The sequence below is a fragment of the Misgurnus anguillicaudatus genome, chromosome 17, assembly GCF_027580225.2.
Source record: "Misgurnus anguillicaudatus chromosome 17, ASM2758022v2, whole genome shotgun sequence".
NCBI lineage: Eukaryota > Metazoa > Chordata > Actinopteri > Cypriniformes > Cobitidae > Misgurnus > Misgurnus anguillicaudatus.
The window spans coordinates 25,042,000-25,057,913 of record NC_073353.2 but is presented as its reverse complement, the minus strand read 5'-3'; the positions used below and the strand labels follow the sequence as shown (position 1 = coordinate 25,057,913).

The 15,914-nt window shown below is 35.8% G+C and overlaps 2 protein-coding genes across 3 annotated transcripts; both read left to right on the top strand.

The window, feature by feature from the left end:
* Positions 1-5,248: 5,248 nt before the first annotated feature.
* Positions 5,249-10,977, top strand: piga (phosphatidylinositol glycan anchor biosynthesis, class A). Of its 2 annotated transcripts, XM_073855223.1 has the most exons (8): positions 5,249-5,353; positions 5,473-5,510; positions 5,999-6,338; positions 6,472-6,904; positions 8,605-8,737; positions 8,822-8,954; positions 9,447-9,653; positions 9,908-10,977. In XM_073855223.1, exons 3-8 carry the CDS (start codon positions 6,039-6,041, stop codon positions 10,172-10,174), a joined length of 1,473 nt encoding a protein of 490 aa, XP_073711324.1. In that variant the 5' UTR covers positions 5,249-5,353; positions 5,473-5,510; positions 5,999-6,038; the 3' UTR covers positions 10,175-10,977. The 2 variants fall into 2 exon arrangements, with proteins under 2 accessions (XP_073711324.1, XP_055071961.2); XM_055215986.2 differs by having other exon boundaries at positions 5,278-5,510.
* Positions 10,978-11,737: 760 nt separating this feature from the next.
* On the top strand, positions 11,738-14,671 carry asb11 (ankyrin repeat and SOCS box containing 11). Its single transcript, XM_055215949.2, has 7 exons — positions 11,738-12,145; positions 12,375-12,454; positions 12,866-12,973; positions 13,095-13,245; positions 13,333-13,467; positions 13,644-13,829; positions 13,909-14,671. The coding sequence occupies exons 1-7, from the start codon at positions 12,049-12,051 to the stop codon at positions 14,031-14,033; spliced, it is 882 nt and encodes a 293-aa protein (XP_055071924.1). The 5' UTR covers positions 11,738-12,048; the 3' UTR covers positions 14,034-14,671.
* Positions 14,672-15,914: the final 1,243 nt, after the last annotated feature.

Genomic DNA, 15,914 nt, shown 5'->3' with positions numbered 1-15,914 from the left:
CTTCTGTGGCTGTAATCTTAATCTATTGACCTCCAAAATTTCATTCAGACTTATTCTCTGAGATTAGTAAGTTACTTACCCTTGTCTGTGCTAGTTATTCTTATTTGATTTTTCTTGGTGATTTTTAAAACATAAACACACTGTGCTTTGTAATTTACTGATGTCTGTCCTGGATTGTTTCAGTCTAACTCAACATGTAACTTTTGCTACTCCCTCCAAGGGTCATATACTAGATCTTATATGTACATCTGGCTTAAGTAATATTCTTGTTACTGGTACTGATTTTGCATTTTCAGACCACAAACTTCAAAATTTCAGTTTTAGTTTTCCTACAACCACATTGCTTATTAAAAAAATGCTCACTTATCGTAAAATCTCTTCTGTGGTTCCATCTGTTATTTCCGATTCAATAAGGTCTTCTACTTTGTCAGACTGTTTATTATCCAACTGTCCATCGGAAATATGCAGTATTTATAATAATTCAATTTCCCAAATATTTGACAAACATGCTCCTGTTAAAACTAGACTGGTTCCATCTACACATGTCTCACCCTGGTTCACCGGAACTTCGAGCAATGAAAGCTATGGGACGTCGTTTGGAAAGACTGTACAGGAAAACTGGACTCATTGTGCACTCATTGGCTTTGAAAGAACATTTGCTTCATAACCGTACAGCCCTTAATGCTGCAAGATCCTCATACTTCTCTTCCACTATCAAAAATTCTATGTGCAGACCCAAATCTCTGTTTGCTATGGTCAACAAGCTCACTAACCCTCCACAACATGTTATTTCTGGCTCTGAGACGATTGTGAATAATTTTTCTCATTTCTTTTCAGACAGGCTGAAGTCAATCACTGACTCTATTTCTAAAGACACCTCCTATACAACTGACTCAAATGCACACTTGATGTCGATTGACACAGTTCACTCTACAAACTCTCTCACTGCTTTTACTCTCACCACTTCTGCTGCCTTAAGTGATCTAATTGTGAAATCTAATTCTACATCCTGCCAGCATGACCCAATACCCACTGTTTTGCTTAAGAAGTGTGTTCCTGAGGTTGAGCCTTTTATAACACATATAATAAACTGTAGTTTAATATCTGCCATTGTTCCAGCAGAATGAAAATGGCTGCAGTGACCCCGTTTCTCAAAAAAACGGGCCTCGACCATCTAAATATGAATAACTACAGGCCAATCTCAAATTTACCCTTCTTAAGTAAAATTCTGGAAAAAGTAGTGGCTTCACAATTAAGATCTTACTTAAGCGAAAATGGCCTTTTTGAACCTTTTCAGTCAGGTTTTCGCACTTCACATAGCACAGAAACAGCCCTTCTTCGTGTGGTTAATGATATTCTTATGTCTATGGATTTAGGGTTAATAAATATTCTTATTCTTCTCGATCTAAACTCTGCTTTTGATACAGTCTGTCATGAAATACTTATCACCCGCCTTTCTAATATCGGTATCACTGGTTCAGCTCTTTCCTGGCTCATTTCCTATATCAGCGACAGAAAATACTATATCAGTATACAAGGGCATAAATCTGCAATTGCTCCAGTTTTACAGGGTGTTCCTCAAGGTTCAGTTCTAGGTCCACTTTTGTTTATTATTTATATCTCTCCACTTGGTGACATCATACGCATGCATGGGCTCCAGTTTCATTGCTATGCTGATGACATCCAAATCTATCTCACCACCAGCTCTGATAGGCTATCCCTGCCTGACTCACTCACAGCATGTATCAGGGACATAAAGCACTGGATGTCCCTGTATTTTCTCAAAATCAATAACAACAAAACTGAAATATTGGTGATTGGCCCTACCACCTCAGTCAAAAGGATGGACCTGTCCTTTAAAATTGATGGGGTTCATGTTAAGCCTTCTTCAACCGTCCGTAATCTTGGTGTCTTATTTGACTCTACTTTATCTTTTGCCTCTCATATTTCTTCTGTTGTTAAAAACACATTTTTTCATCTCCGTAACATTGCCCGTCTTCGACCTTCTCTCACTTTAGGTGATGCTGAAATTTTAACCCATGCATTGATCACATCACGTCTGGACTATTGCAATGCACTGTTTCTTGGTCTGCCTAAAAAACTCATAGCAAGGTTACAGTATGTTCAAAACTCTGCAGCAAGAGTTCTCACCTCCACCAGGCGTTCTGCTCACATTACACCACTACTGCATGATCTTCACTGGCTACCTGTGGCGTCACGCATTCACTTTAAGATATTGCTTCTCACATTTAAGGCATTATATGGTCTTGAGCCTCCATACCTGTCTGACCTTCTCTGCCCCTATTCTCCTGCCCGGTCCCTCAGATCATCTGAGCTTGGTCTTTTGTACATTCCTCGTTTTCATCTGTCCACCATAGGTGATAGGTCCTTTAGTGTTAATGCTCCCAAACTATGGAATTCCCTACCCCTTTCACTTCGTACAATACCAACTTTGTCTACCTTCAAGGCCCAACTTAAAACGTATCTTTTCAATACTTATTATGGATAATGTTGTTAAATCTGCTCTAATGTGTTTGTTTTGTTTATATTGTCTTATGTGTTGTATTGTATAGGTGGAGGTGTTAATGTATTGTATTATACTATGTGAAGCGGCCTTGAGCCATGGAAAGGCTCTATATAAATAAAACTTCTTCTTCTTCACAAAATACTCGCAAGACACTCCCTAAACAGTAAACTCAGATTATGCATGAGATGCATCTGGCAAACGCGAGTGTCACTTTTATCATAAACCCTTTACACGCATCTGCTACAAGCACTTATTTTGACAAGAAACGTGATGCACATAGGTTCACTTATGCGCCAAACACATATTTTGAAATTACAAACCACACGCATGACGGGCTACATACATTTGCATGTTGCACCCACGTGGACTCGCATCAAGGGTCCCCAAAGTCTGCACTACATGATGTCATCAAAGTGTGGACTCTGAGGAGGACCACAAGTCCGGAGTGTGCCATTTGGGACAAGGCCATAGATATGTATAGATGTCACCTTGGCTACGGCAATTCATTGGAACGAATGCGTCAATTAGAGCCGCCAGGGGAGCCCTGTATTAGCGTCATTGTAGTGGTGTAACGGAAATAAAATCACCATAAATCGTCATGAATGCGAAATTCAAGGTTTTTTGTTCGTTCCAACAGTCAGACATGTATTTAGCATTGAGTCCAGAATTTTTTTTTTAGTTTTGATATTATGAAATTCTACTTGTTCTAACTATAATGCATAGTGCTACTAGGCCTAACATCCATAAGCAGGACAAAAGTCCCACATCGTCCATGAATTCGAAGTACAGGCGGAGATAGTAGCATTACCTAGCTACGTCCTATGACAAGACCCCTGTTTCAAGATGGCGGCGGTTTTGACGCATGCTTAAACCCCCTATGGAGACACATGAGAAAGCGTCATCAAGTTATCATCAATCAAGTTATCATATGAAAACAGTCAAAGTTATCGGAGGTTAAGGTAACTACTCATGTTAAATTAAAGTAATAAACCAATGAAGTGATCTGAACACAGCATGGTTCTGAGCATCTGTTTTGTGTAAACTAAATATGTTTACATTTTGCATTCTGTTCTTCACTTTTACAATGCTATGAAATCAGCTGAAGTAGTACCTTAGAAGTAAGTTTTAATGAGGTATGTCATATTTGTGTACGGAATAAAAAAGGAAAAAAATGTATTTAGGCTACAGAAATTGTTCAATTAACGTTAATTAAATAGAAACACTAAAAAACGACTTTCTTACTTAACATTTTTGTTTTTTGTTTTCAGTACAAATATAAAAAAAATGACCTAAGAAAATAAGTCTAGTTTATAGACCAAAAATATCAAATTCGTACTTAAAACGAGCAAAAAATCTTACCTCATTGGCAGATTTTTTTGCTTGTTTTCAGCACAAATTTACTTCAGTTTAATATTTTTTTTCTTAAATCTATATTTTTTTCTTAGGGGATTTTGCTTATGAAGAAAATGCATCTTGATTAAAGAATTTTTAGAATTTTCGAGACTGAAAACAAGACAAAAATGCTAAGTAAGAAAGTCATTTTTGCAGAAAATGTTTTGTCCTCATTTTTAATTCTTAGATAACAACCAGAGTCATATAAAGAGAGAGTTACGAAACGCTTTGATCTCGCCGCCGCGCGGTCACGTGATTCATGTAACGTTCTACAGTTCCTAACCAAGCAGGGCTGTCAATCTGTTTGCATAGGTTTTCAGCTATTTTAGGTAAATATTAGCTTGTAATGTGAATTGATCACTATACTTACTATGTTTATAACGTTTTTTTTACTAGGGAGTGATGGAAATACAGTAAATCAGTTAATAAAGATAATGATGACCCAAAGATAACTGTGGTTATCTATACCAACTACAGCAACACAGTTTATCTTTTATTTTTATAGCAAAAATATGGCTATATAAATGGCTATCAATCTGCTAAAAACATAATTCCTACACTTTTACTATATTAAAATCACAAAAAAGATAGCCAACGCGGTTATTTGTAACAGTGAAGCATAACAGAAACACACTAAATTCATATTTAATTGTATTTATAGTAGACATTAAATGTTAATATAATTATACATGATTTTCGAGGATACATCACTCGTATTACTTACCAAACACAATGAAACACATAGCAGCATTGTGAAGCAGTGTGACTTTCTTATGAGGCATTAGGTTGTCGCTGTTGCCCCCTAGTGTTACTTGTAATATATAAAAAAAGATAAGTATAAAGTAGATGTCCACCAGTAATAAAATATTAAACCATTAAAAACACATTATACACAACTCATTAAAATATAAAAAAAAATTCTAGTTATTATTAACGATAATCATTACCTACAGCAGAGTTCATAAAATATCACTGTTGACTATATTCATAAAATGTCTGAAAATGTAAAGAGAAACGGTAATTTCATCGATTTACCAGCAGGTGTCATTGAAATGAATGGGCTTCAGTGCTGCGTTTGTAACTATGCGTCACTACATGACACGCTGTTACTTCCGCATTCCATTCTTACAACGGTCGTCTATGTGAGTGTCGTAACTCTATTTTTATACGACTCTGATAACAACAAATGGGATTTTAATGATATTTTGACCATTGAACTAGGAAATGTCCCCGGTTTTCATTTTAAAAATCTGGTCACCTTATCATATTATGGTTTCATGAGGCACATAATGTAAACCGTACCCGTTTCATCCAGTCCTATAGGGTGCAGCATCTTCAAACGTATGAAATGATTGTGCATCATGAAGAAAAACAACTCATCACGGAAGTAGACACAATGCTGTGTTATTTAGCGTACATAAACATTAAACTGAAGTAGGTTTATTTCAATGATGTATTAATATCATACTTAACAACGAGCGTAGCATTTAACCTGCTAAAGATTTACTGACGTCGAGCACATATTTACAATTTGGCTCTATCTGTCTTTTAAGGATTCAGAAACATCCATTTTCAGTCAGGGAATGGCCGGGTGAGTCCTTTCAGCATTTTATTAGTTTAACTTTATGTAAATATAACATGAATACATTATGTATTTATCGCTCAATATAAGGCCTAAAAGAACTATAATATATCTGAATAAAATGTGTTAACGTTACTGTGTTGTGTGAAAGTTGAATTCACATAATTCACATAATCTTGTCATCCGTTAAACATTACACAATAATAGAGTCCGTAAACAAGCGAAGATCCTTTCCTACCGCAAGCACTTAACTTACATTAGCCTATCTTTGCAAATACTTCTGTCACTTATGATCTTGTGTATTAATATATTGTCGTACAAGTTAGCATGTGTACTACGTTTATTGACGACTTTTACTACAAAATATCTATTGCTTGTTTAAAGTGACTTCTCTATACAAATTGTAGAACCGTTTGTACAATAAATTTGTATATTTTATTTGTTTGGTTAGTTTTTTTTATTAAAGCTTGAGCTAAATGTAAATTTAATTTTGACAGGTGCATCTATATTGTATTGAAAGAGCATTGAAGTTTTGTCATGACCACCATGGGACATAGGAGGAGAGGTCACACTCCTAAAACACCCCAGTCCCTGGATACACAGTCCTCCAGCACACGCAGACACTCGGATAAAGAGGAAAGTTTAAAGCACAGAATATGTATGGTTTCAGACTTTTTCTACCCAAACATGGGGGGTGTAGAGAGTCACATCTATCAGCTCTCACAGGGCCTCATAGAGAAAGGACATAAGGTTGTCATAGCAACACATGGTTATGGAGACCGCCGAGGAGTTCGCTATCTGACCAATGGACTGAAGGTGTATTACCTACCCCTGCAGGTTTGTTTTGTAATTTTTCCTTGAATAAGTTGGAATAATATTTGTGTTTACATTGCGATGGGTTTACGGTAACATTTTCCATTCCTCATTTTTTAACATTCACTAAAAACTGATAATTTTGTCTTTTTTTCAGGTCATGTATAATCAGTGTACAGCAACCACCTGCTTCCTCAGTTTGCCACTGCTTAGGTGCGTGTTTGTGCGTGAACGCATCACAATCGTGCACGCTCACAGCTCGTTTTCTTCAATGGCCCATGATGCTCTTTTCCACGCCAAAACAATGGGACTCAACACTGTATTTACAGATCACTCTCTCTTCGGATTTGCCGACCTGAGCTCCGTACTGACTAATAAACTGCTGACCGTCTCCTTATGCGACACAAGTCATATTGTGTGTGTGTCGTACACTAGTAAAGAGAATACTGTTTTGCGGGCCACCCTTGCCCCTGAGATCGTCTCTGTCATCCCGAATGCGGTGGACCCCACTGACTTCACTCCTGACCCCTGTCGGCGTGATAACAGCAAGATCACCATTGTGGTCATTAGTAGACTGGTTTACAGAAAAGGTATTTTTAAAATATATTTTTAAAAGGTATAATTGTAACTTTGGGAATTATTTTGTAACTAAAAGAATCTAACATAAATCAAAAGTATGGGTAACATCAAAGTTCTTTTGAGGGAGTTGCGTCACGTCGCCGCCATATTTGCAACGCCTGCAGTACTTGTTAGAACAAGACCTGTTGACACTGTTGAGTCCATAGATATGTATAATAAAGGCTGGATGTGTTACGCCGGAGTATCTAACATCATCACCTGGCGGCCATCTTACCACAGGCAGCTTGCTCACTCGTAGCATTGAGTTTTAATGGTGCAGGTACTTTTAAATGACCATAACTTGCTCAATTTTCAAACGATTTGGTTTCTTACAAACGTTATTAACGTGGCTATAATTCTGGATGGTTTAACATGTTTCATGAAATTTTTTAAGTATAAGTATGCATTGTCATAGGTACATCTTTGACGTTTATAACAACCAAATTGTTTGATAATCGGTAGAAAATGTAGCAAGTTATGGTCATTTAAAATTACCTGCACCATTGAGGCTCGGTGCTGCGGGTGAGTGAGCTGCCTGTGGTAGGATGGCCGCCAAATGCGGATGTTCCACTCAATTGGCCAGAAGTGTGGGTGAGACATCTAGCCTTTATTATACATATCTATGGTTGAGGCCTTCTCCCAAAGGATTATGATTGACATTTGCGTCTTTTTACTTGGAGGCGGGACTACAGCAGCCATTCTGACCGTTGCGATCCCCCCATTCATATCAATACCGGTGACGCAACTTGTTAATTTTAAATATTTTTGGTAACACTTTACAATAAGGTTGTATTAGTAGACATTAGTAAATGCATTAACTAACATGAACAAACAATATAGTTTTTTAACATGCATTCTTTCTTGTTAATGTTAGTTAATGTCAATTCATTTATTCATGTTAGTTTATGGCGCATTAATTAATGTTAACAGATACAACACTTGATTTTATAAATGTACTAGTAAATCTAGAAATTAACATGAATTAATATCAATAAATGCTGTAGAAGTATTGTTCATTGTTAGTTCATGTTAGCTAATGCATTTACTAATTGTTTACAAATACAACCTTATTGTTTAGTGTTAACATGTTATCGTTTTGGGGTGTAACCCTGAGATGATTTTTAAACCGTACTGAAGAGTTTTCAGCTTTTCTGGGATCCTACTGAGTGCTTTTTCTTCATTATTCAGTCCTTTTTTTTATAAAATTTTTGTTTTCTATTGAAAGAAATTAGTTTGTTTACAGAGGTTATTTAAAGCATTTAAGGATACATTTTCAGATTAAAAGAATTTTTAAGATCATTAGAAACATTTCACTGAAATCTTTTGAACATTTAAACATTTTCACGCCCAATTCACTTACTTTTTGATCACACAAGAATTTTGGCTTGGCGTTACTTGTAATCACACATGCCATCTAAAATGTCTGCAGTGTGTTTTGCATATAATTCGAGAACTTGAGGTTCAAGTTATTTTCATTTTTGCTGAATTTCAAACGACTTTGTCACTTACAAAGTCGAAAACATGTCACACATCTACACTAAGACACAAGTTTACTATGTATGTTTAGTCTATACACAATTAGTCTATACAGACTCAACACAGTTGTCCTATAGAAAAATACACTGTCCTATTTGTATTTGAGAATTAATTTGTGATTTTTTGTTGTTTTTAGGGATTGATTTACTAAGTGGCATCATTCCTGAACTATGTGGAAAGCACCCAGATCTCTGCTTTCTGATTGGTGGAGAGGGACCCAAAAGAATCGTTCTGGAAGAAGTTCGAGAAAAGTATCAACTACATGACCGGTAAGAAAGCCAGAAAATGCGTTTCTAAATGAGTCTGTATATGCTTTCTTTATACTGTACACATTTTTTTGTTTGTATATATAGGGTTCGTCTACTAGGAGCTCTGGATCATAAAGATGTGAGAGATGTTCTTGTTCAGGGTCATATATTTCTCAACACATCTCTTACTGAGGCCTTCTGTATGGCCATAGTGGAGGGAGCCAGTTGTGGGCTGCAGGTTGTGTTTTTTCTATGAATGTAAACTAGTTGATTAGGTGTAATGTCTTTTAGCGGCATCTAGTGGTGAGATTGTGAATTGCAACCAATCTCAAGTTCAAAAATGAAATGAGAAGCTATGGTCACTGCCTGCCACAGGACAAACATGTCGTCATCTGAGACAGCGTATGGACGAAACTCGCTCTGTAGAACAATTTGTCCGTTTAGGGTTACCTTGTCACTTTCCTTGGTTTAATGGTTGGGCCATGTGGAATGTTTTTTTTTTACATTTATTCATTTGCCAAATGCTTTTATCCAAAGCAACGTGTGATGCTTGACAAGGTATAGATTTATTTTATCAGTATATGTGTTCCCTGGTTTCAAACTCGTGACCTTTTTGCTGCTAGTGCAAAGCTGTACAAGTGAGTTATATAGGAGCACAATCTTGCATAGGATGTTTAATTCTTTAATCCATAGATATTTCTTGACCATTTCTTTGTCTGTGTTTGTGTAGGTTGTAAGCACCCGGGTTGGAGGTATACCTGAGGTCCTACCCAACGAGTTAATGACACTGTGTGAACCAACAGTTCGATCAATCTGTGATGGGTTAGAAACTGTTATTGCAAACATACGCACAGGAAATGTGGCGTCTCCTGCTACCATCCACCGTAAGGTCCGAACCCTCTACACCTGGAGAAATGTTGCTGATCGCACAGAAAAGGTCAGCTTTAGTAATATCATATACTGGTGGTCAGTTTATATTTCCCTATGACTTACCATCTGTACCGTTTTACTATATTTTTTAAATCATTTAATTATCAATCAAAAATCTAAATATTTTACTGATTTAGTAATAATTTGTTTCTTAACAAAGAATAATTATGGCCCAAAGATTTGTATATCAATTTCTATTATTTATTTTCTAATCTTTTCTATGTTTATGTAATTTGTCTTCTCTTTATGTTTGTGTTGCAGGTGTATAACCGTGTATGCAGGGAGCCAGTACTGTCACTGTCTGATCGATTACACAGATTGCAGAATCACTGTGGGCCTGTGGCTGGATTAGTTTTTTCCCTTTTTGCTGTTTTTGACTTCCTTTTCCTGCTGTTTCTGCAGTGGCTGCGCCCAGATCACCTGATTGATGTTGCTGTAGATGCATCTGGCCCCCACAGTCGTTTGGGACAGAACTTTAGTAAGACGAAAAGTAAAATAGCAAACGCAACTTTGACCTCTGTGTCCTGACCTATGATCTAACATTACCTTATTTTAGTTACCGAAAATGGTTTGTCATTCCAAACCCCTATATATTTTTTTGTTGAACAAAATAGGATTCTTTCCTTATGCAGATATTTTACATTCAACGACAGTTCATATGGAATTTTCAAATGAAGCATTCTGTTAAGATGCTTTTAATAATCTGTTCAATCCAGTTTACAAATCGGATGAATTACGTGAATTGGACTGATCTGCTTCTTGAATATAAATCACTGATCTAGTAACAGCAATTCTCTGATGCTGGAAAGTCAGTGAATTATCAAATTATAAGTTAAAAGGTACATATTTATAGTATTATATGTGAATATTTCCCTAAATGTTATGGTTTGTATTGCTTCACAAAAGAAAAATCTTATATGGGTTGAAAATAACATGAGAGTGTGCAGAAAATGACATTTTTTTTAGGTTTTATTTTTACCTTTATTGGTAAAGGCAGTATGCAAATAAAGTAACTCCAGATGTGCACAACTAACTTGTTTACATTTCTGAATAAAATGATAACCTCAGGTGTTTATGAAGCTTTTAATAGCCACCCACTCCTAAAGTTTGTCAAGGCATCACTTTAATGTCAGTTTTATTCATTGTACACTTGCTTTAAATTTAGGACTCTTTCAAACTGCTTTTGTGTATGGTACACCATTATTTTATACTTACCTTCTATGTTAATATTTATAAATGTGAATGACTGTGACAAGCTTTCTTACTGCCTGAATTGTTTTTTGTTTTTTTAAATAATCTTCAATAAATTTTGATAACAAGCTTGTACGCTACATTATTTTCTTTTATTTTGTGTTTCCTTAAGTAGCTCAATTTTGCTACGATTTGTGCTTTCATTATTCAGTCCACATAAAAAGATTATAAACATGCATGAAAAACTTAAATTTGCTTTGACTTTAAAACTTGCTTGAAAGGAGTATAAATGAGGCATGCCGTGGTGAAATAAATGTTTTTGTTGTAGATATCAGTCAGGGTCTCTCTAGCTCAGGAATCTTATTGTAACACCCACACAGGGCGGATAATTCACACCCTCGCCCATTCAAGGCTAAAACCAGGAGTCGTTTGCAAACACTTATCGCCTTTTGGGTTGCTTTCACGCACATGTACATATTCAACAGCCTATCTGTACAGTTTTACCTGTTTCTGCATAACACTACATGTAAATCATGATTTGCTGGAGAGACAGATACTATATTCCATTTACATGCGCAGTTACTCTGGTACATGGTTTATTGCCTTTTTTTTGTACATATGTGAGATCCAGACTAAAGTCTCATAATCTAATTTTGGGATTAGGGGCATCAAAGGTTGATTTCACTGAACTATAATTTCATTAGTTTGCATAACCTTACTCAGTCAATATTAAAAACATTAAGGATACATTTTCACAAAATGTTCTATACATCAAGTAGGATGATTTTATGCAGAAAACAGTTAATCACAAAATAAAACAAATGACTAGCTGGGTTTTCATATACTGGTTCATATATGAGTATATTATTACTATATTTTAGTTTGTCTTTAAGTATGTTTCTCCCATAAAAGTCTTATTTAATAAGACAATCAAGGTTGAATTTATACTCTAAAAAAACAAAGTGCTTGCTGTTTTCGAAGTATGTAGGGTATCTCCGGCCCTTTTCACACTTTAAAGGAGTCGTTATTTGCTTATGTGGGGGTCACTCACCTTTTGGAGTCACTGTAGGTGGGGGTGTATGCACATATCCCTGATAATGGTGGGAGGTGCATTCTTACAATCTGAAGGCCATATAAACTTACTGTGCTCCACTGTTTCAGTGACTCTCTGCTTGTGAGCTTTCTCAGTTGTGTTATTGTGAGCTTTAAAGATGGCTGTGATTCATGCTGAAGTGAGTGTCTGGAGTAAACCATGGGATCGGAGGTTTCATGTGTATGGAGGACAAGTGTGTAATACACTGATGGCAGGTGAGTCCTCCAATTGGGGTTCATTTCTTTTCGAATGTATTTATTTGAAGAAGCAATACATCTAAATGTAGCCTCCTTACAAAAGTGATTGTTTCAACACTGCAGTACAGGAGTTTGATAGTCTCAGTGGTATAAACAATACTTAAACATTTATATTGAATATATACAAATTTTACATAAGTGCATCATTCATTTAACTTTAAATGGTAATGGTGTGTCATTTTTTAAGGTTCCTGGGATGATAGAACACCTCTACATGATGCTGCATTGCAAGGCAGATTGCTACCCCTGAGAAGACTCCTTTCACAGGTACTGATGAAAAAACTTATTTAGTTCTGGTTTGATAAAATTTTGTTGGTTAAATGGATAAGCATTTCAAAATGTGTTAGGTCACTGCATTTATCTTTAAAAATATAAGCTCACTTCTCAAGTAAAGCATTTTACCCTAAAAAGTTTGATTGCCTTGTCCTTTGGAACAAATTATAAAAAATGGTTTAGAAAAGTGCATTCAGAGAAAAAATATTTGTATATTTGAATTATTTGAAATATTTGTTTGCACATGCCACTCTTTTGTTTGATTTGTTATCAAATGCACATGCATGAATGCATTTTAAGTGTTGCTGTGCAAATACTTTCTGCAGTATAATTTCTGAATTAATTGCTACATGTTGATTATGAATGAATGAATTAAATAAATGTCCAATGTTTGCATATGTACAGGGGTATTGTGTGGACATGGCTACATTAGATGGAATCACTCCACTCCATGAAGCATGTTTTGGAGGCCATTTTACCTGTGCTAAACTTCTTCTGGAGCATGGAGCTGATGTATGTACAGTATAACCATAACCATCTCTTTATTTATTCAACATTGTCCTTTATTTCTCAAATGACATTTTCATATTGACTGTAACTTGCATTAACGAATACAATGTGTATGTGTCTTCAGGCGAAGGCAGTTTCTATTGATGGAACCACTCCTCTCTTTAGTGCATGCTGTAGTGGAAACCCCACCCTCGTCAGCCTTATTTTAATGTACAGCTCCGCCCACCATCCGGCTCATCTGCTAAGGTCACCTCTTCACGAAGCAGCACAGAGAGGTGTGTGTTATGTGCGAGTTATGGATGTACATTTATATTTTTAATTCATTGTGCAATAAATAGATGTTTTATGTGAACATGTTTTAGGTCACACAGCATGTGTTGAACTGCTGCTATCTCATGGTGTGAATGTTGACATGGAGGTGCCAAACATAGGAACACCGCTGTACTGTGCATGTGAATCCAAGAACACAGAGTGTGTACAGAGTTTGCTGATTTCAGGTCAGAATCACACACACACATTACTCCAATACACATTTAGCAACCAATTCTTCCATGATATGTAAATAAGATTTTGTTCACATTTTAGTAGTTAATGTGTAAGTTTAATGTATATAGATATATATCTTTTAAAAAAAATTGGTTTAATAATTATAAACTTCTTTCTGTGTTTTCAGGTGCTGATGTGCAGTGTGGTCGGGGTCTTGACACACCTTTACATGCTGCAACCAGGGTCAGTGGGGCAAAGGAGGTGGAGCTTCTGTTAGAACATGGCGCTGATAGGACATCAAGAAACTCTGAGGGAAAGAAACCAGTGGACTTGACTACAGATCAGAACATTAAACATCTCCTGCAAACTGCAGGTAAATATAACCACATTTCGCATAAGCCCTCCGTATGCCTCTATGTGATACTCATTCTGTCTTGTGTACGGTTTTGCAGGTCCATGCTCCCTGTCTCAACTGTGCAGATGGTGTATTCGCCGTTCCCTGGGTCAGAAAAGATTAAATAAAACCAATATGCTCTGCTTACCACATACCCTACACAATTACCTTCTCTACCATTAAAGCACACACATATGCATATACAATAGGCCTACAGTGGAAAAGTCTTAGGCCACCACCACCATACTTGTTGTTTTAGAAGTTTTACTGTCCATCCATATATATTTTCCAATCTATTTTATTAAGATACAAACAGGAAATTTGTACCAAAAAAAGAGGACTAAATGTCTTCTTAAAGCATCGTCTGTGTTTAGTGTGACCTCTCTTGGCACTAAACACATCTTGAGCGTTTTTGACAGAATGAAGTAAAAAGACTAATTTCTTTAAAATTAGAAATTAGGATTTAATTTTATTCAGGTTTAAGAGATCCTGCAGTTTCCTGCTATTGCTCAAGTGGAAGAGGAGTTTACCCTAAAAACTTGACACATCAGTTTACATTTGTATGCTGTTTTAATACTATATACACATTTCCTGTATTGTCTGGATGTATTCTATTAAAGAGACTGAGAAATAATTATACACGATCATTATAACATTGCAAAAACAACAAATATAATTCTGGCATGGTGGCCTAAGACTTTTGCACAGTACTGTACATACAACCCTGTTTATTGTCGTAGCACAATAATCTTGTATGCTTTTTGAAATACACATTTCTTATTTGTACATAACCTTTGTGAAAGTGAAGACTAAAGCTTTGTGTTTTTTTTATAATAAATATTTTTCTACATTCAAACACGTTTGTTGTTTATTTTTTGCACACATGCGCACGCACACACAGGCACGCGCATTCTGGTTTTCATGTTTTGTGCTTACATTTTATAGACATAATGCATTTTATACCGTGCAAACTGTATATTCCCTCCCTTCCCCTAACCCCAAACATCACATAAAACTTTCTTGTACCTTAGATTTTCAATAAACATCATTCTGTTTGATTTATAAGCTTGTTTCCTCATGGGGACCTCAAAATGTCCCCACGAGGTCACAATTTTACTGGTATTTACTGGTCCCCACAATGTGATAAATACCAGGTACACACACACACACACACACACACACACACACACACACACACGTTGGCATATGTGCTTTATGGGGACCGTACACAAGGGGGGCCGCACGCTGAAAAAGTTTGGGAACCACTGCCCTAACCTACACCAGTCCTCTAGTTTATAGCACAATAAACATGTAATTATACATTATTAATGTGTACTACATATACCAACCCCCCCCCCCCACACACACACACAAGAATATACATTGTATTAATATTATATTACTATGTCTGAGAGTACATTGTTTCAGTGTTGCATAATAACAATGTTACATTTTATCATTATTTTCAAAACATTACATAATAAAATTTACTATTTTCCCACATAAAAAGATGCATTTTATAATTAACTATAGTAAAGTGTGGTGTATATTATAGCTATTAATACACCATTAATTGTATACTACAGTATTCTTTAGTATTAACTTCAGGGTTAAAAACTCTGTAGTAAATACTAGTATTTACCTCAATATTGTACTATATTGTTTACTACAGTGAATACTATACTATTTTACTTAGTAAAGTTTTAAAGGTAAATTAATAGTATAGTATAATTTTATATTCAATACTTTTGTAGTCCAGCATTACCTAAATTACACAGCAGATGGCAGCTTTGTAACGGACAAAGGCAACAATTTGTCTATTTTGCGCACTGACTTCGTGCCCAATGGCCTGGGGTATTCATAATTAAACAAAATAAAGTTATACTAAAATTAAACATTAAAAATACAACAAACATAAGAATATCTATCAGAAGTCTATCTATCCATCTATAAGTCTATCTATATCTACAGTCTTAAAAAGAAAGCTGCTTCACGATGCCATATTAGAACCTTTTTGGTTTAAATGGTGAGAGTGGTTCTTCAGATTATAAAAATGTATAAAAT